At 44.4% G+C, this 27,922-nt stretch overlaps 2 protein-coding genes and 1 long non-coding RNA gene across 10 annotated transcripts; 1 reads left to right on the forward strand and 2 right to left on the reverse strand.

The window, feature by feature from the left end:
* Positions 1-7,460: 7,460 nt before the first annotated feature.
* Positions 7,461-8,213, forward strand: LOC123093354 (dirigent protein 1). The gene has a single exon (XM_044515307.1). The coding sequence runs from the start codon at positions 7,502-7,504 to the stop codon at positions 8,093-8,095; it is 594 nt and encodes a 197-aa protein (XP_044371242.1). The 5' UTR covers positions 7,461-7,501; the 3' UTR covers positions 8,096-8,213.
* A 1,029-nt stretch (positions 8,214-9,242) lies between these two features.
* Positions 9,243-10,772, reverse strand: LOC123093353 (flavonoid O-methyltransferase-like protein Os11g0303600). Its single transcript, XM_044515306.1, has 2 exons — positions 9,956-10,772; positions 9,243-9,754 (listed from the first exon to the last, which is right to left on the reverse strand). Exons 1-2 carry the CDS (start codon positions 10,745-10,747, stop codon positions 9,458-9,460), a joined length of 1,089 nt encoding a protein of 362 aa, XP_044371241.1. The 5' UTR covers positions 10,748-10,772; the 3' UTR covers positions 9,243-9,457.
* Positions 10,773-14,391: 3,619 nt separating this feature from the next.
* LOC123093355 (uncharacterized) lies at positions 14,392-21,363 on the reverse strand. 8 transcript variants are annotated; one of them, XR_006445305.1, is made up of 11 exons: positions 20,606-21,362; positions 20,434-20,517; positions 20,190-20,340; positions 19,574-19,647; positions 18,569-18,675; positions 17,969-18,077; positions 17,388-17,567; positions 16,825-16,938; positions 15,863-16,012; positions 15,345-15,545; positions 14,392-14,630 (listed from the first exon to the last, which is right to left on the reverse strand). It is a non-coding gene; the product is annotated as an uncharacterized lncRNA (long non-coding RNA). The 8 variants fall into 8 exon arrangements; XR_006445304.1 differs by having other exon boundaries at positions 17,969-18,675; positions 20,190-20,324; positions 20,606-21,363; XR_006445298.1 differs by having other exon boundaries at positions 15,345-15,530; positions 17,969-18,675; positions 20,194-20,340; positions 20,606-21,363.
* Between the last annotated feature and the right edge of the window lie 6,559 nt (positions 21,364-27,922).

A 27,922-nucleotide genomic window follows, 5' to 3' on the forward strand; every position in this document is an offset into this window, starting at 1 on the left:
GCTCTTATGTTTCCTTCATGCATCTCCCAACCAGTATTCATGTCAGCTTTTGCTGATATGACGACATAACTGATGCTATCTCCCGCGAAAGACTTGTATGGAGTCTGGATATATGGGTAAGTTTTCTATTGTTAGCAAAATTCATACTTATGCTCAAGTTGAAGAAACTTCATCCATGTGCGCATATGGTTGAAAATTCAATGAAAGTGCCTCTACAAAAATAAGGTACTTAACCCTATAAACTTTGATAAAGAAATACAAATATTTTGATTTGTTGGATAATAAAAATGCAGAAAGGAATAACATAGGATTGGAATGACATACCTATTCGAATCCTATAAGATTCGAGTTTATTTGAATCACAAGAAAAATAAAGGATTTTTTCCAAAAGACGGGGTAGATACTAGATTTCCTATGAAATGTAGTACTATAAATATAATTCCCTAGGAAAAACCTATAGGATTCAATCGTAGCAATCAAACGACCGACGTGGAAAAAATTCCTAAGGATTCAGATAGTTCAGAAATCCTATGAAATTTCTTTGAATCAAAGGAGTCCGAAAAGCACGCATAAACTTTTTCATAGTTTGTTGAAACTTAGAAATAGGTTCCTTAGATCAGAGAGGCGGAGATAGGCCAACATGCTGCAGCTGTTTTCCTTAGGTTTTAATGGCTGCTAGCTACCGTGTCGCAAATCCCCGTGATTGTCTCCCGTACCAACATGTACAGAATTAAGCTCGAGCACTAAGATCGTCTACCTGCAGCTAGTACTGCTACTATGCCGCAGACGTCATGATCGACTCCCGTACCAACATGGACGGTGCAGAATTAAGCTCGAGCATTACTTCTAAGAAAAGCTTGAGCATTACTTGCATGTCGTCGATCGAGCAACCACTCCTCGCTAGTCCATGATTGCTCCACTGCTCCTACAGCTTTGACATCGACAAGATAGTTTCAAGCCAATTCGCTATATGCTCGTATTTTCCTATCCATCCGGCCGGCTGTAGCTGTTGATCCGATGCTTTCGCGGGATGAATGCATGATAAAACTTTGACTATTTTTTGTTTCCAGTAATTTGCACGTCAAACATGCGGACTCAGGTACAGAAAGATGCAAGAAACACAACATGATGTCCCGTCGATAGCATCACTATTTCACCTCCTCGTGTTCCACATGAAAATTTGGCCGCTTCTTCTTTTCAACTAACGCAATCTAAATTAAGACTGCGGGACGTGTGCATTATTGGACTGGTCTAGTTAGACCGTCCCTATTGATCGTCACAGAGGTAGATAGTTTATAGAATCATATTCCTTTTATGTAAAAAGAGGACAGACAACACACATCACTCTACTATGTTCTTATAATTGGAGCCTTGTCAGCTCCGAATCCTTCTTCAGATCTGATCGTTCTGTGGTACTGAAACGTCAGAGTCACTGCTCTGATATTTTGTTTACAGTGCATAAAACATTATTTTGAAAGAGAGCAGTGATTGGGTGCCCAGGCTCATATGCACCCACGATGTGAAGAAAAAGTTTAAAACAAATACTAAAAAAATAAAAAAAATACATGATAGATAATTTGATGCGAGAGGTGGGGTTCAAATTTCAGATCATTTGGACATCCGAGTAGCTCTCAGCAAAAAGGACAAATTTAGGGTCTGTAAAGAAGTTTACTGCTCATTTATTGTTCTGACCCAATTCGATGTTTTTTTGTTGAGAGCTACTCATATGTTCAAATGATCTAAGATTTGGAGCGCATCTCACGCACAAAATTATCTATCACTAAAACACTAGATATTTTTTGGATTTTTTGATGCTATCCTGTCGATAGCATCACATCACCTCCTCGTGTTCCACATGAAAATTTGGCCGCTTCTTCTTTTCAACTACCGGAATTTAAATTAAGACTTGGGACGTGTGCATTATTGGACTGGTCTAGTTAGAGCGTTCCTATTGATTGTCACTGAGGTAGATAGATTTATGGAATTATATCCCTTTTATGGAAAACAAAAAGGGCAGACAACACACATCACTCTTGCTGCGATGTTCTTATAATTGGAGCCTTGTCAGCTTCGAATCATTCTTCAGATCTGATACTGAAACCGCTGCGTCACCGCTCTGATATTTTGGTTACATTGCACAAAATATTATTTTAAAAGAGAGCAGCGACTCGGTGCCCAGCCTCATCTGCACCTGTAATGAAGAAAAAAATTCAAAACAAATATTAGAATTTTTTAAAAATTCTTTTTTTGCATGGTAGATAATTTGATGCAGGAGGCGCGCTTCAAATTTCAGATCATTTGGACATCTGAGTAGCTCTCAGCAAAAATAACAAATTTGGGGTCTGTAAAAATGTTCACTGGTCATGTATTGTTCTGACCCAATTTGTCTTTTTTGCTGAGAGCTACTCATATGTCTAAATGATCTGAAATTTGAAGCGCATCTCATGCACCAAATTATCTACCATTTAAAGAGTTTTTTATTACTTTTTTGTATTTTTTATGAAAATTTTCTTGACCGGGTGCAGACAAGTCTTGTGCTCAGAAATGGATATTCGATTTTCAAAGCATATTTGTAGCATAAATAAATAGCTTTTTTGGTATGAACAAATCCAACAACTTTGGTCACGACGACACTTAGTGTATGGCAAAAGCTTCATGAAGAGACATCAGATCTGTAACCAAATCTTTTTGCGTAGTGCCACCGAAACCGGCTATCTATTTAAAGGAACAATTTAACAATGCAATGTAGATTCAATTTCAACAGATCATTTATTAGCCAATTCCAAAATTGCAAACAATGGCCACATATGACCATGTTAGAAACGAGATCCACGGCAAACATCAGGGAACCGTTAACGTTATGTCTGCCGCTCAATGCCTTCGTTGACGAAACAAAAACATGTGGTGACAGAATAACACCAATTAGGATTGAGTGGCGTTTCTCGTGGACGTAGTTGGGAATCTAACTATATTTAGCACAGATGCAACCAGCAGTTTATCACATAGATAAGTTGTAACTTATGCATACCACGGATAGCTATTTCTGTATTTTTAAAAAGAAAAGAAAAAATAATTCCGAACCGTGATATCTGGCTTATAAATCTTCAACTTGCTATTGTAGCGTTAGTAAACGACACAGAGTATAGTAAAAGATTGTGATATATCGGCGAGGTTGGTCATGCTGGGCGGCGGTGTTCAGTTGTCGGCGTGTGAGGGCAAGGCCAACGCTCCAGGATGGACCGGTGCCCCAGCTGCCAGGTCGGCTCGCATAGTTAAACCTGAGAAAAAGGTGCTGCTTGCAGCGCTAGATAGGATCCTGCAGAGGAGGCTGGTTCTCCCGTGAAAAAAGTGCAAGCCAGTCAATGGGAATGCGTTGGACAATATCATTGCTGATCTCAACAGTACCTTGCTACCTTTTTGTTCAGAGAAAAATCTACCAAACCTTAGAACACTACTACTGCTTCCGTTGGATGAAGGTAGAACTAAACAATAGCTTCAATTACTTTTTATCTAGGTGAAGCGTGAGGCACTAGCATAGTGATGCCACCATTGTACATGCCCTGAGGCTCTAGAGCCTGACATCTCACGTGCTAGTGGGGGATATCAGGTTGGGAGGTGGCGTGCCTAAGGGGGTCCGCTCTTGGCCGGATCTAGAGGACCAAATTGGGTCAGAGCATCTACAACGGACTTTGCAAAGCCGGTCCCTCAAACGCTCGTGGATGCGTCCGGACGCGTTCGCGGGCATTGACTGGACACGTCTTAAATTAGTTACTTTGCATCCGGCTCTCTTATATTTTATCCCCTAGATTCATACAAAACATGCAAAACTAATACTGCGTACTATATCTACATACTATCCTAGCTATTCTTTGTCGTCGGAGATGTCCACGACGACGGCGCCGGGTGCCGGCTGGACGGGCGGGTAGGAGGGCTCCGGATCATCCTCCTCCTACTCGATCTCATCCATGTAGGCGAACATCTCTGCCTCCTCCGCAGCCTCTTGCGCCTCCATCTCCTGCTGGCGACGGCGTCTTGCCTCTGCAGCCGACTCCGACCGGAAGGAATCGAGGATGGCATGTTGCTCCGTCTGCAGATCCCTGTCGCCAGCGTCCCCCACACCTCCTCCGCCGGTGCATCGTCCTCCTCCTCAAAGTCCTCCTCCTCCACCACCTCCTCCTCGAACTCCTCCTCCGGATCCACTGCATCCGGAGGTAGCCCTGCGGCAATCCGGGCATCGCGCCTAGCCCGGATCTGCTCAAGGAGCTCGAGCCGGCGCCCCGACGTCAGAAAGGGCTCGCTCCTCACCCGGCGGCGTGGGGACATGGCTACTAGGCGGACGGGTGGGGTGAAAAGTGGCGGCGACAATGGATAGGAGGAGGAAAATGTGGATGGATGGTAGGGTTTCGGTGCCGCCGGTCGACTTAAATAGTCGGGCAATGCACTACGTGGCCCGCCGGAGCTGCGCCACGCGGCGCCATCGGTCCGACGGAGGAGACGAGCTTCGTACCGCCGGGTTTGAGGGTGCTTCTGGCTAGGACCCCTTCGTCAGTCCGACGTGGCGGGCGGGCCCGGGCGCCCCCATGCATATTCCGCCCCATATTTAGGCTGAATATGGGGGGTGCCAGTCAGCCCGGGCATTTGAGGGTCGTTTGAGAGGCCCGTCTAGGTCAAAAAATCATGATCGGGCAGTGACCGGTCTGCCCGCCGGGGCGTATGAGGTGGGTTTGAGAGGTCCAGTTGTAGATGCTCTCAGTGGAGACTTACTACCTCGGCTGCTGACAGTGGTGCCTCGGCGTCGCATTGCGGGTAGGTAGCCCGCGACGTGGTGCTGCCTACCGCCGGTGATCCCCATCCTTGGCGAGATTTAATGTGGAGGTTGGATCCAGGTCCGATCTAGGTATTCCTCTAATCGTGGGCCAACACTGGTGATGTTCGGTCCTGGCCAATGGTGTGTTGCAACACGACGGTCTCGTGCTAGCATTGTCCATGCCAAGGTGCCTTTTCCGACGGCCTGGTGTCCTGATGTTGGTGCAGAGTCTATCTTGGATGCCCGACGACAACCCCGGTAGGTGAGGTGAGCGGTTAGCTCTACGGTGAGTAGCGTTGCAATGGTGGTGGCATCTCTCCTTGGTTGTGTGGATGGCAAGGAGTGGGGTGGAGGGTAATCCCAGTGTTGTCGGTGCTTTTGCGGTGGCGGCTCCGTGGTCTTGTTATGGAGTCCTTATTCCAGCAGTAGTGGTCCTTCCCTCGGGTTGGGTTCGTGACCTTGGTACCTCTGTGTGACTCCAAGTGAAAGCTCCACGGTACGGCGCTGCTGGCAATGCTTGTGGGTGTCGAGTCCCTCGTGAAGGTGTCGTCATGGTTCCCCTCCTCGTGCCAGGGCTCCGAATGAAAACCCTAGTCCTTCTTTGCAGCCTCCGCGGTGGCAGAACGTTGTATCGTTATCCTCTTAAGGTAAGGTGGAGCTCAGGTAACTTCAGGTTGCAATGTGCATCTTCGGGCATGGATCCTGAAGTGAAGTTTCTTTGATTCTGGCATGGGGCGGTCTTGTTGGTCTCTTACTTTAAAACATAATAGTTGTTACCGTTCTCAGTCCTTGCTATCCGCATGCAGGTTAGCGCTCCACGACTCGAATTGAGAGGGCGCGGCGGCACTCTCGGGTGGTTGCTTGGTTGTGCACGGCGCGTAACAGTGTAGTGGTTCCCAAGAAGGCGCATTTATCGTTCCTAGTCTATGGTCTCAGGTACTTATTGTTGGGTGTGAATTCTCATGTTTTCTTGCTTGGCTTTGAGTTTGTGGCTTCTCCACTCCTCTCTCGGATGTCGATTTTATTTTAACATGCTTTTGTAAAAGAATTTTCTCATCACTTTGTATCGGCTGGGATGTTTGGGCTTTATTTATAAAGCGGGAAAAAATTGTGTTGACAATATGTTGGTTATCAAGTTTTGAAGGAGGAAATGGAATAATTTAGGTATGTGTGAAGATGAGGGATGAGGCGAGAGTGAACAAAGAATGAGATAAAGTACTAATCTAGACCTTACATAACAGATTGTGTACAATACGTAGATGGTCTGCCAGCTTTAACCACATGAATTAAGAAATTAAATTAATCCTCGGCACTGCTAAAGCTAGGCACACCATTTATGTGGGAAAAGGTTTACTCCCATCGCTGGTATGTAACACGCGCGATGCACACGCACACGCGCACGCGCGCATAAACACGCATAATTTAGGTAGTACTCCCTTCATTTCGAAATAGATGACTCAACTTTATACTAACTTTAATAAAAATTGGATTAGTAAAAAATTGGGTCATTTATTTTGGAACGGAGAAAGTATGTGTGAAGATGAACCAAGCACGAACAAAAAACGAGAGAAAATAACTGGACTAATCTAGACCTCAAATAACAGATTGAATACAATATACGTAGATGGTCTGTCAGTTTTAGCCACATGAATTAAGAAATAAATTAATTCTCATCACTTACGGCTAAAGCTAGGCACACCATTAATGTGGGAAAACGTTTAGCTCCTCTGTAAAACGCACACACGCATGCATGTAAGGGCATGTACAATAATTGATAAGATAGCTTTATTTTAAATCTTGCATATAATTTAGAGGTGACAGAAAAAATATTTATAATGGGTCATCTCTTAGCCTTATCTTCAATAAGTAGTTATCCCAAAAACGTGGTGAGACATATTGTGCTATGCTAAGAGACCATCTTTTGTATTCTGTTAAATAAAAAAAGATAAGCTTTTTTTTATGAATTCTCTCTTCTCCACTCACCATTTATCCTACATGACACTTCCGGTGCTATCTTAGGAGTGTCACGCAGGTATATTCTTCTCAATAGCATCTTAGTTTTACCAAAACAGTAGCGACACTGCATATTATTGGATAGATTTTTTCCTCACATATGCTACAAAAGTGACGCCATGGTCCATCTCGATAGTGTTGTTGTTCGATGGCTTTAGGGCATATACAATGATAGATAAGACAGCCTTACTTTAAATCTTGCATTCAATTTAGATATGACAATAAAAACATGTTTACATTGGATTATTTCTTAGCTTTATTTTCAATAACTAGTTATTCCTAAAAACACGGTAAGACATATTATGCTAAGAGATCATTTCTTAAATAAGATAAGACAAGCATTTTCTTGCGGTTTCTTTCTCCTCTACATCAACGTTTATGCTAAGTGGCACTCCTAAGATAGCACGTGCATGCCCTTATAATTAACGATGACCATCACCACAACGCTGCCTTTTCCTGCACGTACATAATTACCATTCCTTTCCTACAAAATGGAAATATATCGTCATCAACTAATGAGAATTGCTTATTCGCAAAAAAGATCTAATGAGAATTGCTACTACCAGTTGGCACGGTAGCACCGTGTGCGTCCTATATAACTCCTCCCAGTTTTCCCTACCTCATCTATAGAACTCATCTCAGTAGTCGTTCGCCACTTCTAAGAGTACGTACTCGGACGTGATGGCTAACTCGGCCGCCTTGATCCTTCTAATCTCATCGGTCCTGCTAGCCGCAGCTGCCTACATCCGCCGTGAGCCAGGCCACGCGGACGGAAGCTTCGCCGACACACACCTCCACTTCTTCATGCACGACGCCTACGACGGCCCGCGCCCCACGGCCGCGCTCATCGTCACTGGAAGGGAGCCGCTCCCGCTACCGTCTGACGACGGCGCCACCGACCAGGAGGCAACCTCCTCCTCCCCACGGAGGTTCGGCGACATCGCCGTGATGAACAACGCGCTTACGGAGGGGCCCGAGCGCGGCAGCGCACGAGTCGGCTCGGCGCAGGGGTTCACCGTGCGCGTCGCGGAGCACGGCGCCGTGAACGACCTAAGCCTGCACCTCGTGATGGAGGCCGGCGAATACGGGGGAAGCTCGTTGGCGGTGAAGGGCAGGGTGGACACGGGCGCCGCGGTGCGGGAGTGCATAATCGTCGGCGGCACCGGCCGCTTCCGCTTCGCGACGGGCTACGCGCTGAGCAGGAGCTACGACTACGACGTCGCCAGCGGAGGAGTCGTGGAGATCGATGTGTACGTGCAGCTTCGACGAGTTTAATTATATGCTGCATGCATGTCTGGCCGGCGTACGCGTCGAGTGAGCATACTGAATTTGTACCGATGACATCCAGGGGACAACATGAAATAAAGAGATAATTGCGTGAGCAACCTCACAATTTCAAGTGTGCGTGTTTTAGACACATGTGTTGCAAAAATATATCGAGGAAGACAAGGCGCTGATATATATCTTTTACCTGATATTTATCGAGGAAAACAAGAGCTGGTACAAAGGAATGACAACTTATCACAAAACGACTTGTAAAAAATAAAGTTACCCCGAAAATCACATTTGTCATCTTCCTTCGATTGTTACCCGCCTACCAGAGCATGAAACTTACTGAAAAAGCAGTAAGGGAAAGGGACACCTGCTACACTCCCAACATACAAGATTTTGAAGGCGCTATAGCCACTCACTGCGAATAACGGGATCTGGTAACCGTTGAACGAACATCAGCTGGACAAGCACCCCAAGCAACACATGCTTGCAATTCTTCACCATCAATCCAAAGGGTTGGACCCTCGCAAAAAAGAAAATCCAAAGGGTTGGAGAAACCATATCTTGTCGCTGAACAAAACAAAAGAGGAATTTGAAGTCGCAGCACCAAAATCCAGCCAGCTACTTCTCCTGATGGGCACACCAACTACTAAGATTCAAATAGAGCCAATAAATCTGGCAGCACCTACCCTCACTTGCCCTTTGGTGGGGGCGAATCAAACATCGTTGATGTAGGAAGAAACCGAAGAGACTTTAGTCCAACATGCCACCGTCGCCACCATCTAGTTGATGCCACCGCAGGAACAAAGTTTAAGAGAAACAGGAGGACATGCAAAGACTAAAATCTACGAAAAACAGGTACCCACTCCCCTAGCTATTAATGAGGCTGCCGGACATGAGATAAGAGAGGGACCAAGGCGGTGGTGCGGAGGGAACCCTGTGGTCTCCGATGTTGATGGAGCTTGCACTCGCAATCCGTAAACATGTGGTGCCATGGATGACACTAGCCCACCACATTATCCACCGTCTTTTTTTCATCGAACCACTATTCTGGTTAAATGAAATTATAGACATGCCAGAAGATAACAGAACATAACAGTTTTAGCTTGTCGGAGCATATACAACCATGGCACATACATACACCCAGAAAACTCACAGCAAGTGACTTCAACACTTTATTGAAACAAAAGTTACATATATAGGTCCTGATGTGGCCAAGCCGGCATATCGCTTTAGCTAGTTATGTTCCCTTAGATTTTTCGTTACAAACTTAGGCATTGCCCTTATTTACTTATAGCACACCATCAATATCAAACTCACGACATTAAGCATAACCCACACCATCGAGGCACTTGGCACACAATCTTATGGATAGACCTCGATGACACCTCGAGGTCCCAGTTTCTTGATGATTTTATAGTCGCTAAATCCTGCTTTTGTAAAGATTGTGCTCCAGTCATTTTCATGGCGTTGCCGTCCTCTTGTACATACCAACATGAGCATATCCACCAACAGTTGGGTTTCTAACATTTCTTTGGATGATGAGCCGACTACTATATCTATGACAATAACCTTTCCCCCCATTTCGCGGGACGGAATGGCCTTCTTGCATTGAGCCAGGATATTGATGCAATCTTCATCGCTCCAGAAGTGCAGAACAAGCTAGCATGAAAAAATAATGGTCAAGCAATTATTAATAAGTTTGGGCATTAAATGTATTTGTGCATACATCTTAATAAGTAGTTATTACATATCTGAACAAAGTTACTCTCAAAATAATGAGAAAGTGAGACTAGTCCTATAGTTAGTTCCCCAAGAGTGAAAAATTGTTTTGGAAAAGTTTACAAAGACAACACTTCATACCTTAAGCATCACAGCTTGAGCAGGTGGAATGGTATGGAATAGGTCACCAGCGACATAGTTAACTATACCATCACTTGGGACTTTCTCGATCACCTTTGGAAGGTCCAACACATTGCACTTGATATGCGGGAAGGCCTTGACAATAGCCCTAGCTGTTGTTCCATCACCACCACAACAGTCGGTGAGTGATTGCACCCCCTTGAATAAGTCGTGGCATTCCCGCAATACGGTGCCGATCCCCAAATGGTCATGGGCAGCCAAAGCTTCATGGAACACCTTGTCTGACTCTGGGTCGAGGAGCGCCATACTCTCCTCGAAGAGTGTGGCACCATGCACATCCTCAAATGGTGATGGCGGTGGTGCAATGTCCTTCTTGAACCAGTCAGCTAGCCCCAAGGCTGCCTCTATGTAATATCTTGAGGTCGTGGCAAGCACAATGGCCTTCTGGCTGGCCTCACCATCAATGAATACACCATCCACCAGAAGGTATGATAGCGGGACAAGGGAGTAGGTCCCCTCCTCGGGGGACGCTAAGGCGCCTGATGTGGCCAACAACCGCAAGACACGGCCAAGGTATGGCGTCTTAGATGGTGGGAGGGACAGTGCAATGACAAGATCGGACAACGATGCTGTGCCGCCGAGTCGGTGAATCGCAGTAGGGATACCGAGCTGGACGGCGCACCTGAGTGCTATGGCTGTGAGGTGGCACAGGCTGTGGCGCCATAGGTCAGCCTGCGCCTGAATCAGCTGGGCATCCGTAGGGACTGCCATTGTCGGGGCCTGAGCTGCCATTGCGTTGTATATCTCTCAAGGCGGTGTTGTGTGTTTGTTAACTGCTTGAGCCAGAGCACCAATATATATATGTGTGTGTGTACACCATGCGTTTATTATTTTTAGGTAGTACATCTCTACTAGCAACCAACTGCATTGAAAACACGTGGTGTGCCCATTTTGACGCTATCGATTGGGTCATCTGTCTTGTTGTTTTAATTAGGAGATCTATCAAGTCTCCATTTGGAAATCTTGCTCAAATCCTTGAAGGGCCGTATCCAAGATGTCCCATCTTGCATTTACTGTGATTATTTCTTAGGGAATCCTTCAAAATAAAAATCTGAGGTACCATTCAAAATCGAATTGTTTTGTTATTTGAGTTAAATTTATTTTAAAATATAGCTTTCTTTATAAAACTGAAAAATAAAAGAAAATTTTGGTTCATATATCTCTCCCTAATAGTAAAGCACGGATTGACTCCGTGGGTTCACCGTTACAATACGCTTTCTTCTTATGTCATAATACGCTTTTACGATTTGTATAGACAAAATCATAATATAAAAGAGGTGGTACTAATTCGTCCGCTATTAGTTTCGTCCATCCAGGTCCAGCTTTCCTATGTGACTTTCGTAATATCGTTCATTCCATCCGAGTCCGAGCCAGGCCAACCGAGCCCGATCATGCATTGCGGCCCAATAAATCTGGCCCATCTATCCCGATTGAAGCAAAACAGATTTTGCATGGGAGAGAACTCGAACCCAGCACATAACGGCAAGGACAGAGTGGCACAGCCAGTTGAGCTAACTAGTGTTATTTGTAGAATTGAAGGTTGATTCCTTAATTAAATAGTACCACATCGCCCCCTTACAATCAATCTACCCAATTTATATAGGTTTTCGAATTCCTTAGTTATCAGGAAGCCATATCAGAGATCATACAGAAAAATAGGAAGGAAAGCGAGGCTAATGGTGGGCTCCTAAATGGGATAGGAAGGAAATCGAGGCTATAATGATGGGTGGGGCTGCTGATGAGGAAAGTAATAAGAAAGAAGGGAGGGATTTCGTGAATTGAAAGAAAAAATAGGAAAGTGGGAAGTTGTCCCGTAACAAGGAAAGGATGGGATTCGTATTTTTCAGTTTAGTACGTTTTCACATAAAAGTATTTGTGTGCATTTTAGTAATTTCCATCGAAAGAATTTCTTTCATGCTTTAGAGTTCGCCCCCTTAATTTTTTTACATCCTCCGCCACTGGCTATAGTCCCATGAACGCGTAGGTTTACCCCGTCCATAACTCAAGAGAAAATTATGTTAGGATTGTTTTTTTGCGAGGAATGTTAGGATTGTTCAAAACTTGCAAAAAAACACTATGTCTAAATCATAATAAAAATTTGTTTATTGTTGTTCCTGTACAACTTTTTTTAGAATTATAATGAAAAAGAGAGTACCGGTTAAAAATAGATGATTGATTGTTTTTTAAAAAAAGACCGGCCGTATATGTCTACACGAACCAAACGATGGTATGGCATCGGGCATACCCAATGACTTTATTGCTGTTTCAAAACAAAGGATTTCTCAAATGTGCACCTTGAAACGAGATTGTACGCTCGCATATAATGATTATAAGGGTCAACGACTCCGTTTAATAATATATACACGTCAATTTTTTCGTGTTGCATACGGGTTCTTCAAGTCTGACAAAAGTTTCCTTTGTACTTGAATCAAGCCTTTTCTATATCTTCATGTCATAGGAGCCGTAGTTTTCAGATCATCTACAAACCTCACACAAGTAAACACTAAATTGTGAGAAGCAAGAAAACCTAACAACTTTTGCAAGTTTGACAAAGTTTTCCCGCAAAAAAAAACAAGAATCTAGATATATGGGTTTTGAATTTTACTGAAACAACTTTGCTTTCACAATGTTTTCTGAAAATGGGCACTTTATTACTTAAAAGGTTTAAGCATTACACCCGGTCTCTGCATAGCTAAGATGCACTCTCATCTCTGGTAACATTGTCAAAGCAATAAGAGTCAGACTCGGAGTCCCCGCTATGTGCGACATAAACTCCACACTTTTCTCTGTTATATTAGCCAGGGATAGAGAGTCTTTTTACAACACTCCTAATATCACTGGACACGAATAGTGCTATGCTACAGTCCATAAACCTAGCCGACATTGGTCATGGACATTCGTGTTACCATTGTAGTGAATCAAAGACATTGTACTAAAATGGAATTTACTATTGATAGTATAATGCTATGTTTTTTGGGCATCATTAAGCAATTCCAACAAAGACGTGAAGAGATACTCACAGCCAGGTTGATATTTCTGTGATTTAAATTTCACACACATTTAGTATAATTCTGAAATTTGTTCACATTTTTTTCGCAATACATATTTTCATGGAAGCATGGAGGACTTCAAAGAGTTTGTTCATGTCATAATGTCTCTGGCGCTGGGTTGTCGAATGAGGGGGCAGTATTGAGCCATTGGGTTAGGCAAGTGTGGTTTCTCCTTTCCACCCGTTGCAACGCACGGGCAAAAGAAATAGGTGTTCTTGGTTCGTCATGCTATTTTATCGAAACCTCCCTGATTTTTCTGACAATTAAACCGCAGTAGATATCAATTTTTTTTTAAAAAATACTCATATCTTCTAAACGGTAACTCCAAATTTAAGATGTTATATATGGAATTTGATTAGAAAAATATGTAGAATCTGAATATGATGTTATTTTACCTGTTAACAGTTTTAAAAAATATACTATCTAGGGTGCAATCTTATCAATAATGCATTATTCGTCTTTTTTAATACCGGTATACAAAATTGTTCTTTTCCAGACTAAAAAATCTCTCTTTATGCTTAAAAAATTATGTATCTTTTTAACAACTCTTTATGTATTTAAGAAATATACATGTGAAAAAAGTGTTCAAGAGTTACCCTAAGTTGGTGATGCTTAAACTGAAAACCGCCCTTAATGCACACATGTCTCCGTAGTGTGCTAATGTGTCATCGTCTGTTTTTGTCGTTTTCCTTTACCGGCCCGTAACAATACCCCATTTCACACATGACATGAATAAATGCATGATCACTTGCCCGTTTCTTTATACGGACTATATCTATATGCAAGCTGTGCTGAAATAGAATACCTGTGGAATCTTGAACCGCACTTTTGTAGGTTAAGACCATCTTTGTTTGGGCCGTAGCTATAAATTCTCAGATTATAGACATTTTTTGTAAATTAAGAGCGTGTGGTATTTTTTTTTCTCCCGTTGCAACGCACGGGCCTTTTTGCTAGTAACTCTTAATTATGCATCATATATAATATGATTATTCTTGTTGTTTAGTTGGCCTTGTAGTTTTAAATTCTCAAATTGACCCATCCCTTATTGGTAACCCTGTTTGGCCCACTACGGCCAAAACATATGGCATAGTTTTAAATAGTGCGCTATTTCAACAGTACACGGTCGCTATAGCGTTTGGACGGACCTCGCGCTACACGTGTCATGTACAATTTAACGTTAATATTTAACGTTAATTTAGCGTGCTATAGCATTAACTAGATCGGGATCGCGCCCTAGCGCGGGGTGCCGCTCCAAGCGTTTTTTCAAAGCACGTAACACTATATCAGTAGAAACTCAGGTATAGCATTTGCACTTACATAGGATAATAATAAAGTAAACAAACATTTATAAGGCAGGATCCATCTCGGCGTGGTCATGCGACAACAAAATATAGCCATTCGACATGAAGTTCGATACCAAAAGTGAGAACACACAAAAGGAGGTAATAAGAACATGAACATAATAAATAGAGCCAACTACGGAGCCATAATCACTAAGCATACTAATAAGTGGCATAATCCATCTGCCTTGTCGATGTACTTCAGAAGGACCGCCTAACACGAACCTGATACAAACAGTTGTGAGATATATGGAATACAATGATTTCTTTACTCAAGCATCAATCCTAGTATCTTGAACTTTAACAATAGATCAATCAGAATCAAAATGGTTCAAGTAAGCAATTGCCCTTATCTAATAGATGGAATCCACAACGTAGAAAGCATCACAGTTGGTATACAGAGGAATGCATATTCTTGTCAGCCGAGCAACCAAATCAAAGGGATCTTATCTTTGCATTCATTATTCCATCAACCATGAACAAAAACAAGAGCATAATGAAGAGTCACTCGGAAGCAAAGTTTGTTTTCATGCACAAATTGAGAAGCCACCAAATAATATATGAACATAAAAGTTTATTTCACTATTGGTTTAGCAGCAAATATCCTAAACATAGTGCATATGACAGCATGCAGGAACTTAAGAAAGTGATCAAATTATCTCTCTGGACCAAAAAGGGCAAATTACACCTCACTGCCTTATCACACTACAATCAGAAGTATGATATACTGTTATAGATCTGCATATACCTCACTGTCTTATCACACTATTATACATAAAATTAAACGACGTAATGAGGCTGGGGCATAGCGGGACGGACGTTGGGGCTAAACAATGGTCACTGGGGGTGGTGAACGGAAAATGCAGGGGATTTCATTCATTAATAAAGCTACTCCAACCTTCTTAATCGTGACAACACATATAAAGGCAGGAGGCTCACCTTTTTTGTTGTAGGTTATCGATGAGGCAGTAGCTGCAAGATCAGAGGAGGAGGCCGTTAGGGGGAAGAGGAGGGGCCGAAGCGAGCTCGTGCCGGTCGGTGGCAGCCGAATTTATCAAGAAGGCAACACCTAGGCGCCTAACACGGCGTATCAAAGGCTGCCCAGCTCGGGCCATCCAGGCCATCCTAGGAAGAGCGAAACTACATTGGCATTAGTATTCTTACCTATGCTTGTTTAGAAATTTGGATCAAAATATAATTGCACATGTCGCAACAACTGGACATGAATACACATGTGTGCATTTGTGTGTCTCATTATTTGTTCAGAGCAAAACTTGACACACACACACACACACACACACACAAACACACATTTGGTATTTTATATTAGGGGTGCAGTCCAAACAATGGTTTATAACAACGCATCTATACAACAGAAGGCACCACAAGCAAGCCAAACCAGGTACGAAAATAGTATATAGCAAAGCAAAATGAGAATAGTAGTCTACTTTGCTCACCGGGTATATCGATCGGTAGTCGACAGTCTGGGTCTGGGACGACCGTTTCTCTGGTGGTCTTCTTTGCGTTCTTTCTCCCAAACTGCAGGGGGGGATACTACTGGTGTGCTTCGCCATTGCTTCCGACCATGTCTCCTCGTACCAGCAAAACTAAACCGATATTGGCTTAAATTTGTACAGAATAAAACAGATAAATTATAACACGGCTGAGATAAATTATACATGTCTCCAAAACAGCAGAACAAATATATGTGCCAAAAAAATACTCATATATTATATCAGCTTAGCAGTCAAGTCACGAGATTGAGAGGCATGATATTGCACCATCAGATAGTAAAGTGTCTACTGATTTGAATTTTAACAAGCAACAAACAACGCCCAAAAAGCTCTGATAAAAGTCAAGACGAACACTGTCACAGGAAAATATGCCTAAAAAGTCCAAAATATGAACATGGTCTTAAAACTTCCCAAAATAATAACCGCAGCAGCTTCCTAGCTTTCTCAGAGCTCAAGAATTTCCTGCCGTCCAATGCGATTCTAGATGTGTTTTCAATCATTGGATCGAAATAATATATTGGGAAGTTTTATCTAAGCTCTGACGGTTCTTATTTTGGGAAGTAATTCAGTCTGTTATGGTAGATTAGAAAAAGTATAAGTTGGCAGATTAGGCACCCAAATAATATTTGGAGGGAGATTCCTTCATGTGATGAGACGTTTATAAATATCCAAATTAAGATAACAATGTATGGTTGTGTGCATCTCACGATGCAGAAGCGGGGGTTATGTAAAATATGCATCACCAGAGAATGTACAACAGTAAACAACAAACATTGCATACTGAACCACATCATACTAAATACGGAGAGCACAAGGCAGAATCCACATAGCTTTGTATTGTCATAAGCCTATAAATTCTCCATACTGTTAGTTACTGAACCACATCAGAAGGATGGAATCAGTACCGGTATTGATCCTCGCTTGGCGTGAGATAACTTCAGGTGACAACGGGTGTAGCTTGGTAACATCAAGCTTGGTTAGGTCCTGCTCCATCAATCATCGGCGTCTCATGATTAAAACTGAAAGAAACAAATGACACAAATAGTGTTATCACCTTGTGTCTCTAGCTCATGTTCCCTGACCCAAAGACCAGTTGCAGGAAAACAATGTATACTGGCGCAACTGCAGCAGTACACTGATCCAAAAAGGACAACTACAATCTATAAGCTACCGAGTTCACCATCCAAACTTAAAATCGAAGGCGAACTTCACTTCTAGTCTGGCCTAGCGATGCAATCAACAACAGCCTCCCGTATCCGACAATGGCAATATGCAAGGATGGATGGGGGGAAAAGGGACTCGCCTTGAAACACCTATTGTCTCAGAACACAGATGAGACGAAGCGAGCTACGAGCTCTCTCAGAGCTCAGGGCCGAGCTACTATCTAATTGACCAAAATGAAGCTTTCGACAATAAACTCATATAGATTTTCCTACTACAATGCAAGAAGCTTTGAAATTATACATACCAATTTTCCCACCGAACCATTCAGGCCTTTGACAAAAGACACGATCACCAGTCGAGCGTGCAGCCGGCGGCGGCAAAGTGCCTCGGTTCCCCTAGAGCAGATGGCACAATGAAGGGAAGAAGTACTGTGGGATCGGGCCGAGACGGGCTTGGAAGCGACATATGCCTGGACAACAAATACCTGCAAAACAACAACACCATAATAAGAAAAATTAGAACAAGAAAAATCTGAATCCATGAAATATTATTAGGTTCAGAATAAAATGATACTGCTAGCTGGATGTGTCCACTGTATCACTATATACATACTGGGTGTGTCCAAGCTTCTTGTCAACGAAGATGGACTAACATGAGAGCAGGTCTTGTTATAGCTAATTGCATACTGGATCACTATATACATACTGGATGCTCCAGCGTGATGTCACACTTTGAGATAGGGTATAGTTCACATGTATGCAAAATCTCTAACATATGGACTCTATCTTAGTACATTCTCTGATGGAGTGAACTTTACATATGAAGATAATTAACTTATCTAGACCCCGGGACAGAGGAAATCATTTAAATCGATCTTAATAATACCTTGGTATGCTTTATATTTTTCCTGGGACTAATTATGTAGGTGGTGATGACACAATCCTAGTGGGATAGCATCACCCACAATTTAGCCCTCCCTCAGTGTGAGCCTCTCCTACATATGCAATTTTGAAATGCACCATTAAATATCGATCCAAACAATATAAATGTAAATAGGACCTCAGCAATTGATACCTCAAACAACTCTTAATGCTTCATTTAAACAATATATGCAAATGTATATTAAAACAAATAGAGAGTTTTTGTAGCTACAAAAGCAAGCAAGGTGCTTTTTCATTCGATAAATATAAATACATCAAGTGGGGAGAGAACAAAAACACAAAAAATCCATGCACAAAAGGAACAATAGACGTAGGATCTACCAGAAAGAAGAAAAGAAACAAAAAGCATATACCTATAGGCCTATACTACACTGAAAACAACACACACTAACACCAGAAAACCTGCACACCAGCACAAAAGACCACCATGACAAAGAAAATTATACGACCGTTCTTGTATCAAGTGGGAAGAAAAGCACCACGATGTACAAACACCAACCTAGGGAAAAAAAGAGGAGTAATGAGGAGGAGAAGAGTGGTCGACCTGCAGATCTATTCACGAAGTTGTGGCAGGGAGATGATGTCCATGCACAGATCAAGCAAGCGATCGACCAGCTGGATGCTAAGATTTCCTTGCATGGTTGTGGCTCTCTGAGTAATGAGTAATCAATCATACAAAGTATCAGTTTATTTCAGGGGAAGTAGCAATTACCGAACAGAAGACTAAGGCTAAAGCAAAACACCATGCACTCAATGCATTAGGACTTTGAGCAGCCATGACAAACAGAGCGTGCATGTTTATTAAGCAAGGAATGGCAACAGGTGTTATGTGTATACTAATCCAACAGACTCCGATCCATAAGTATCGATGGCAAATAGAGGTGGAAATAAATACCCCTACCTTCATCGCCACTGATCTGTATGCAGGCCATATAGTAAGATAGAGGAAAAGCAAGATATGCATGTTAGAAATCAAAATCCCAACCTTCCCTAGCTCAACCACCAAACAAAGTTTAGTTTCAGAGCGGATAATATAATCATAATATTAGCATGTTGACTGTACAATTTTTAAAGTGAACAGAGAGGTATTTTATTCCAATGGTTCATTCAATTATTGGATCGTCTTAGTAAACATATCTGACACCAATATTATAATATATATATACCCACATTCTATCCTCCAATGAGAATTTTGTTCGCTGGTAAATCTCGCATGATTATTTCAGTAAAATTTTGTGGCCGCTACTACTCTACCTGGAATAGCTGGTGTGATATATGTAGATGTAGAGAGAGAGAGAGAGAGAGAGATCAATAGTTTCAGGATAAAATAAAATGCTGAATACTAATTATTTCCTAAAATTGCATCTCATTCCCAAGAATATCCTATATAAAATTTAGAGGAAGTAACATGCCAAAGCAAGCAAGTCTAATAAATATGGGATGTCTCCCCATCAGAATTTCACCATATCAGGAAGTTCATATCTACAGCTGTGGAAGTATGAACGTCCAGAGACATAATGTCGCGCGAAACAAGCATGGGAAAGCTTACATGGACTTCTCAGCATTTCTAATGTTCAGAGATGAGACATCCACATCTGGACTGACCATCGGTATTATCTCAGCCTGCACAGAATCAATTAAAATGTATGAGCAAGATAAAGTACCACCGAGTTTAAGCAAGCTAAGAACCAAATAATGTATTTTTTGCGAAGAACATAGGGGTGTAAAATTAGAATATCAGGATGAAATGCCATCTAAAGAAATAACTTAAACAACGTAAAAGAGTAAATAATTTCCGCTTGTGTTTTTATTTCCATCCATGAGTCGTTGACACCAAATTATCTTCTCTCTTCCTTTGTGTGAGACTGCGCCTACATATCTACCTCAGATTCCTACATGAGCTTTCTTAGGTGCATAACTGAACAAAGATAATGCTTCCACTGTTAGTGCTGTAGGTAAATCCTGACTGGATCGTGGCATTTATACCATGGTTCAGACATCAGTTAATCACAAGGGATAGAATAAAATCCATTGTCGCAGCAGCATCGGAAATAATGTAGAATGGATGGAGCTAGCAAAGAAAGGCCACAAAAATACACATATGCATACATCACTGCCATGAGAGGGGGGGTACTCGTCCACCTCCACCCGGAAAAATTCCTTACTCACAGCAGCTCGGTGGTGACGTGTTGACGAACGACCCCGCCTCGGCCATCCTCCGTAGGTAATGAGCCACCAGCTCGTTGGGGAATCAGTCACGCCGGCACAGGGGCTTCCCCATCTCCCTCTCCCTCCCCCTGCTGTCACGTCTTCGTTCTTCAGCAAACCCGAGTTGCCATTAGGCCAATCACATCTGAACTATAGTAACTGAAAATGGCACCAACGAATCTGAGACGCAGCAGAAATTACCTAAAGCATGCCTTAAATCACCTTTATTTTTGGGATCCAGCAGCACTGCAGGGTTGCACCTCTGCTGCTCAGGATCCAGCCCCCCTGCAAATGAACAGACTGATGTATCTAATCGATTCTCAAGCAGATGAACACAAACAGAGGAAATGAGGCAAGTGAAGAGGACACTCACCATTGCTTTCACGTGATGGATGGGATGCGGCTCACCTCGGGTCGGCATGAGGTCGGCCCTGGAGCTCGTCCACTGAACTCTAGGTCAGGGCCGGAGGTGGTGGGCGTGACGGCGCATGAGCTTGGGAGTCGCGGGCGTGTCTGCGCACAACATCGTGTCCCGGAGATAGCCGCTGGGCGCCTCGCGCGGGTGGATCGGCGGTGGCTCACCTCTGGCCGTCTACCTCGTGCGGTGGGGCAACGGGAGGTGGCTAGAGAGGAAGAGGAGCGCAGCGGCTTCGCGACCTCAGCAATGGAGAGCAGAAGTGCTCGAGCACCAGCATCCATAGGCGGCGGCGCATGCCGCTCCAGCTCGCTGGCCCGTACCTTTGCAGCCGCGCCGCCGCGTCCTCGGAGCTAAGGTCGTGGTCCGCCGAGACGCCGAGCTCCGTCAGGCCCTCGCTCGGGGCGCGCGCAGGGATGGCCTTGCACCCCCTTCTCGTCGGGCTCGGGAAGGGCGAGCTGAATCTCGGCCACCACGGCTGGATCTTGCCGGCACACGATTGGGCAGAGGAGGAGAAGAGGAGAAGGCATGTGGTGTTCGCGAGGAGGAGAAGATGATGCTGCGGCAGCGGCGGCGGCGGCGGCGAGCGAGCTCGGCCGGGAGAGCAGCAGTGTCAAGCTAGGTGGCAGGAGAGAGGACGGGACCGTGGAAGCGGTTGCAAGGAACGAAGAAGGGGGGCGGGCGCGATGCGGAGTGGGCGAGTGGCGGCTAGGGTTCTCACCCAATCGGCACTATCCGCCCCCTAGCCACCCACAGCACGCCACGAACGGGTCAACACGTGAAAACCTGAGAATACCCTCGGTGGGGCATGAAATTAACAGGCGGTGGCTCGGCCAATCGACCGAAAAAAGCACGCACTAGGCACCCTCCTAGCTACACCCACCGATAGACACGGCCCACGGTCGACGGACCCCACACGTCAGCGAGACCGGAACGAGTCCACGAAGTGACAGAGAACCCGGAAGGGCGGTAACTATTCATTGCTACAGCGCCGTTTTTTGGTTCGGTGGTCCAGATCGTCCAGAGGCTTGATCCGACGGCTAGAATCACATCGGGAAAACGGATCGGGCGGCCAGAATCGTCTGAACTCTAAGAGCGCCCGGGAGTGACTCGATCCCTTATTTCTTGATGTAGCACCAAACCTAGGCTGCTGTAGCCCGTTATTTAAACCTATGACATATGGTGAAAAACTAGAAGGGTTGTGCGCGCTTTGTTGCGCCGTTCGTGTTGTTGCGTTTCTTAAAAAAAACAATCACTTTGTTTGAAAATATAAGGAGTATTACTTTTTTGAAAATCAAATCTTTGAAGTTTGATCAAATTTGTAGAGAAAAATACCAAAATCCATAATATCAAATCGGTATTTTTAGATTCATCACGAAATGAATTTCTATATTTTTTTGTTTAATATTGTGGATGTTGATATTTTTGCTCTAAACTTGGTCAAAGCTAAAGAAACTTGACTTTCTAGAAAAACTAATCCCCCTTATATTTCGTAACTGATGGAATATTTAGTTTGGCGGGTGGGGGAGATGATAGAGTGTGTTTTATTTGTATTTATAATGCGGTGATTTGGTGGGCCTTTCTGTTGGGAATCGTTGCATGAAAAAAAAATCTAGTCACACGCAATGATCTATCCATGGAGATGCATACCAACGAGGGGGAGAGTATGTCTACGTACCCTCGTACACCGTAAGCGGAAGTGTTTCACAACGCGGTTAATGTAGTCGAACTTTCTTCGCGCTCCAACCGATCTAGTACCGAACGCGCAGCACCTCCGCGTTCTGCACACGTTCAGCTCAGGGACGTCCTACGCCTTCTTGATCCAGCAGACGGTGAGGTAATAGATGAGTTTCGACAGCACGGCGGGGTGGTGACGGTGATGGTGATGTGATCTCAGCAGGGCTTCACCTAAGCACTACGAAAATATGACCAAGGGAGTAAAAGGTGGACGGGGACGCCGCACACGGCTGAGACAATGTCGTGTACTTTTGTGGTGCCCCCTCCCCACATATATATAGGTGGGGGGAGGAGGCAGCCAGGGCGCGCCCCAAGGGGCTGGCCGCCGGCCCTAGGGCTCCTGCCCTCCTGCGCCCCCCCCCCCCCCCTTCTTTCTATGAAGAAGGGGGGAGGAAAGAGGGGGAGGGAAGGAAGCGGGAGTCCTACTCCACACTTTCATAGGGCCGGGCTCTATAGGGGCGCACCAGCCCCTTGTGGGCTGGTGTGTTCCCTCTTTTGGCCCATAAGGCCCATATCTTTGCCGGGGTGCCTGAAACTCCTTTCCGATGACCCGATAAGTACTCGGTACCCTCCGAAACACTTCCGGTGTTTGAATAACATCGTCCTATATATCAATATTTACCTCTCGACCATTTAGAGACTCCTTGTCATGTCTGCGATGTCATCTGGGGCTCCGAATAACATTTGGTCACCAAATCACATAACTCATATAACACTATATCGTCAACGAACGTTAAGCGTGCGGATCCTACGGTTCGAGAACTATGTAGACATGACCGAGACACCTCTCCGGTCAATAATCAATACCGGAACCTGGATGCCCATATTGGCTCCTACATATTCTATGAAGATCTTTATCGGTCAAACCGTTATGACAGCATACGTAATTCCCTTTGTCCATCGGTATGTTACTTGCCCGAGATTCGATCGTCGGTATCTCTATACCTAGTTCAATCTCGTTACCGGCAAGTCTCTTTACTCGTTCCGTAATATATCACCTCGTGACTAACTCCCTAGTCGTTTGCTTGCAAGCTTATGATGTGTATTACCGAGAGGGCCTAGAGATACCTCTCCAATACTCGGAGTGACAAATCCTAATCTCGATCTATGCCAACTCAACAAACACCTTCGGAGATACCTATAGAGTGTCTTTACAATCATTCACTTACGTTGTGACGTTTGATAGCACACAAGGCATTCCTCCGGTATCCGGGAGTTGCATAATCTCATAGTCGAAAGAATATGTATTTGAAATGTAGAAAACAATAGCAATAGAATTGAACGATCATTATGCTAAGCTAACCGATGGGTCTTGCTAATCACATTATTCTCCTAATGATGTGATCCCGTTATCAAATGACAACTCATGTCCATGGTTAGAAAATCTTAACCATATTTGACGAAAAAGGGTTTCCCCCCGCTTTGTATTCCAAAGCAACCAACCGATACATCCAAGGATAGGTGCTGGGGCGGAAGCAGCACAGTCACACCCAAAATAAACGAAAGAGAAACAACAAGAGAAAAGAATGCCGACAACGGCGGATTGACGGAAACGAAGAAGCTTCACGACCACTGCGCCCACCGAAGATCTCCCACCAAGCTCCAAGGCTCCGAAGTACCGGTACCAATCAGCACCTCCAAGAAGGACCGCGACGAACTAACGAAGACGACGCTGCTGCCAAGGGTTTCTCCCGGTACACGACGAGGCGAGAGGAAATGTCGCCCCCGACGCCCTCCAGGAAGGTCCGGCGGCACCCACCGGCGTCGCCGCATCGGGGTCGGACAGGCCGACAGGGGTTTCCCCCAATCCCAACCTTCACCTCAGGTGCTCCAGAGCCTGCCACCAAACCGACCACCATCTTGCACCACCATGGTCAAGAAGCCTCCACGCCGTCTCACCACGGCACCACGAGGTGAGGTCTGCACAACAAGGGATAGAAGCCGGGACTAGGGGCCGCAGCACCGTCGGCACGCGGGAGGGCACAACCTCCACCGTCAACGACGGTAGCCAACCGAACACACTAGCAGGAGCCTACCAGGCCCGTGTGCCCACAGGCCCGGCCGGGAACTCCATTCCCGGACAGCTCCCGCCATCGCGCTGTAGCAGGCACGCCATCGGCATCGCCGCCCCCCATCCGAGCCGCTCCTCCTCCTCACCACACAGACGACGGCGAAGCCATGCCAGGGACCAGCCCGCTAGGACCCAGATGGGGTCGGGAGGGCCCAGATCTGGGCCGGGGACGCGCCGCCGGCCACCGCACGCCACCACGCCGTCCGCTGCCAAGGGCAGCACCGCCACCGCGCCTACCACCGGCGACCGCTGCCGGATCACCGAGCCGCCGCCCAGCCGAGCATCACCGCCGCCGTCACCAGTCCCGGGAGGAAGACGAACACGGGGGTACAGACGGGCCATCGCCGGGGCACCCGCCGGCGGCGGCGGTGGAGAGCTCACGGGGGTGGCGGCCGAGGGAAGAAGAGGGGCGCGCCGCCCCGGCCACCTCCCGGGGAGGCGGCGCAGGGGCGGGAACAGGATGGGAAGGGGGAAGAGGGGGGGCGGGGAGGGCCGGGGCGCGCGAGCCGGCGGCCGGCAGCGGCGGGAGGGGGCTAGGGCGGCGGCGGCGGCGGCGGCGGAACCCTAGCGGGAGGGAGCGGGAAAGCTCTCCAATCTTAACCATATTTGATCAACGAGCTAGTCTAGTAGAGGCTCACTAGGGACACGGTGTTTGTTTATGTATTCACACATGTATTTAAGTTTCTGATCAATACAATTCTAGCATTAATAATAAACCTTTATCATGAATAAGGAAATATAAAATAACAACTTTATTATCGCCTCTATGGCATATTTCCTTTACTTTCGTGGTGTGATTTTGTGCTATCTGCTAACCAATCTATATTTATGTGAAGAAATTTCTATGCCGGTGGTTGTATGTACTTGTACCATATTGATGCTACAATATCACATGGTGGCGCTTTTTTTCTAGGTGATGGGAGGGTGCGTGGGATTGGTTATAGGTCGATTGTTGCTGATTGATCTGAAAAATCGTTGGCCCAGTTAAAATCATAAGCCAAATCAAAATTGAATACCCCAACTAAATAAAAGAGCTTGGGAAAATAATGAATTAAAAGAGTTGAATGGAAGAGCCCGAAAAAATGTTGACCCGGTCAAAATCAAACGACCCAATTCTAAATTGAATACCTCAATTAATTGTGAGGCCATAAAAATTAGGAAGCATAGTCTATGGTATAAAAGAATTGAATGATGAAGCTTTGAGAAATTGTTGATCCGGTCAAAGTCGAGTGACTCAATTCTAATTGAAGACCTCAATTGAATATGGGCTCTTTAAAATTAGAAAGCTTAGTGTTATAGAGGATTATGTTAGTTTGGTTAACCCTCTTATGCCGACAGTAAAGACTCCACCATAGAATGTAGTGAGCATATAAGCATAATTATATGACCAACTCTGTATCCTTTCTATACGCGCAGTGTCTATCATTTTATCGTAATTTCATCTGACCATGTGCACTTGATAGTCTTCTCCATCTATGTAGATTCGATACCAAGAGCCTTCGCTGTTATGCATGTTTTTGTTACTTTGAGGGAAATTAATCACCGCAGTTCTGTTGGAACACAAACGCCCTAGCTGTCATAACAGAAATCCACAGACATCATCATAAACTGTAGACAGCATAGACGACCCAAAAACATTAATGCTCGGACAGAGAGTTACTACCTACAACAAAAATGTTTGATGATCTCCGGTCTCTTCATCTGGACAATGCATGAAGTTATGTTATTAATTATTCACAAAAACCTTACAAAGTAATACATCGGGTACTCTAAAGCCATCATCTTAGAAACATTGTCACTACTCCTATTCACCTGATGAATGGGTGCCGATAGTTCGAGCCTAATACCAAACAAACGTCACATCATGCATTTACTATTTTTAGGTAGTATGTCTCTAGCAACCTACTGCACTGAAAACACGTGGTGTGCCCATTTTGATGCTATCGATTAGGTCATCAGTCTTGTCGTTTTAATTAGGAGCTCTATCCATATGTCTCAATTTGGAAATCTTGCTCATACTCCTTCAAGACCTTATCCAAGATGTCCCAGCATATCCAAGATGTTCCATCTTCCATTTTCTGCAATTATTTCTTATGGATTTCCTATAAAAAAACTTAGGTACCATTCAAATTGGAATAGTTTTGTTGCTTGAGTCAAGTCTATTTTAAAATATAGTTTTTCTTTGTAAAACTGAAAAAAAATGCACATATATAACTCTTATGTATATCATATATATAATACTCCCTCCGTCCCAAAATAAGTGACTCAAATTTATACTAACCTTAATACAAAGTTAGTGCAAAGTTGAGTCACTTATTTTGGGACGGAGGGAGTATGATTATTCTTGGAGAGGGGCGCTTTGACTCCCGAGCTCATCTAAACCCGCCATGAATAGTAAAATCAAAACAAATACTAGGAAAATTCAAAACACTCTAAATTTTTTTGCATGGCAGATGTTTCAGTGCGTGAGGTTCGTGCGTAAGCATTGGATCAACCATGGTTATTAGTGTTGGACGATATTTGTCATGTAATAATCACAACCTATAGTGATACACAATAGCTTCAATTCATCAATGTATACATGTATTCCGTATATAGTCATACATGTCTATAATAAAACCTTACATGACATCGTTTGTCCTATCCTAACAATGTATAGCATCGTGGAGTTTTCACTTAGTCGACATCAATATGCCCAGAAGCAACATTCGGATATAAATTGCTATCATGCGAATATAAGTTGAATAGATAAGTTAATCCATAACAACATTCGTAAGGAATCTGCAATTACATGACCTCTCCAAAACTTCATAAGAAATCTTGATTACCATGAAGTGGCTGTGAAAAAGTTTTAACAAGACAAAAGGGGCGGCGACGCAGCGCCAAGCGGCCTAAGTCTAAGTCACCCATATATTGGCAAGCGCACATGCTATATAGGTTTGTGTCCATAGCACAACTTCCCCCTCTCCATGTGGTTCTGGCATTTTAAGTCTATGGAAGGACTTGAGTAGGGTGGGAGTAAAAATTACCCAGCCTTTGCAGGTACAACATGCAAGTGGTGGGCCAAGATACAAAGGAATTAAGAGCAACTCTAGCAGACCCCGCATCTTGCTGGCCCGCAAAATGTGTTTGCAGTTCGCGGAAAAACGTCTTTGCGGGCCGGCGCGGACGGCCGCAGAGTCAGACCCCCCAAACGGAGCCTTATAAAAGGATATTAGCAGATTATACTTTTTTACGGGTCGACTTTGCGGGGTCTGCTCTTACGCAGCTACATCCCGCATCCCACCGGTCCGTAAAAATATCAATACCACACCATAATTATCAATACCAACACAATACAACAATCATCCACACTACAAATAATTATTCAAATCACCAAATACAAATACGAATAATGCAACACAAAATTTGTCCCGGATACAAATACAAATACAAATGAATGGGAAAATGAGTTTGTTACTGTCCAG

This window comes from Triticum aestivum, chromosome 4B, assembly GCF_018294505.1.
Source record: "Triticum aestivum cultivar Chinese Spring chromosome 4B, IWGSC CS RefSeq v2.1, whole genome shotgun sequence".
NCBI lineage: Eukaryota > Viridiplantae > Streptophyta > Magnoliopsida > Poales > Poaceae > Triticum > Triticum aestivum.

Excerpts from the sequence above, each read along its gene's own strand:
- LOC123093354 (XM_044515307.1), top strand. The coding sequence starts at position 7,502 with ATGGCTAACTCGGCCGCCTTGATCCTTCTAATCTCATCGGTCCTGCTA.
- LOC123093353 (XM_044515306.1), bottom strand. The coding sequence starts at position 10,747 with ATGGCAGCTCAGGCCCCGACAATGGCAGTCCCTACGGATGCCCAGCTG. Across the intron at positions 9,755-9,955 it reads CTCAAGCTGTGATGCTTAAG|CTTGTTCTGCACTTCTGGAG; the intron begins GTATGAAGTGTT and ends TTTTCATGCTAG.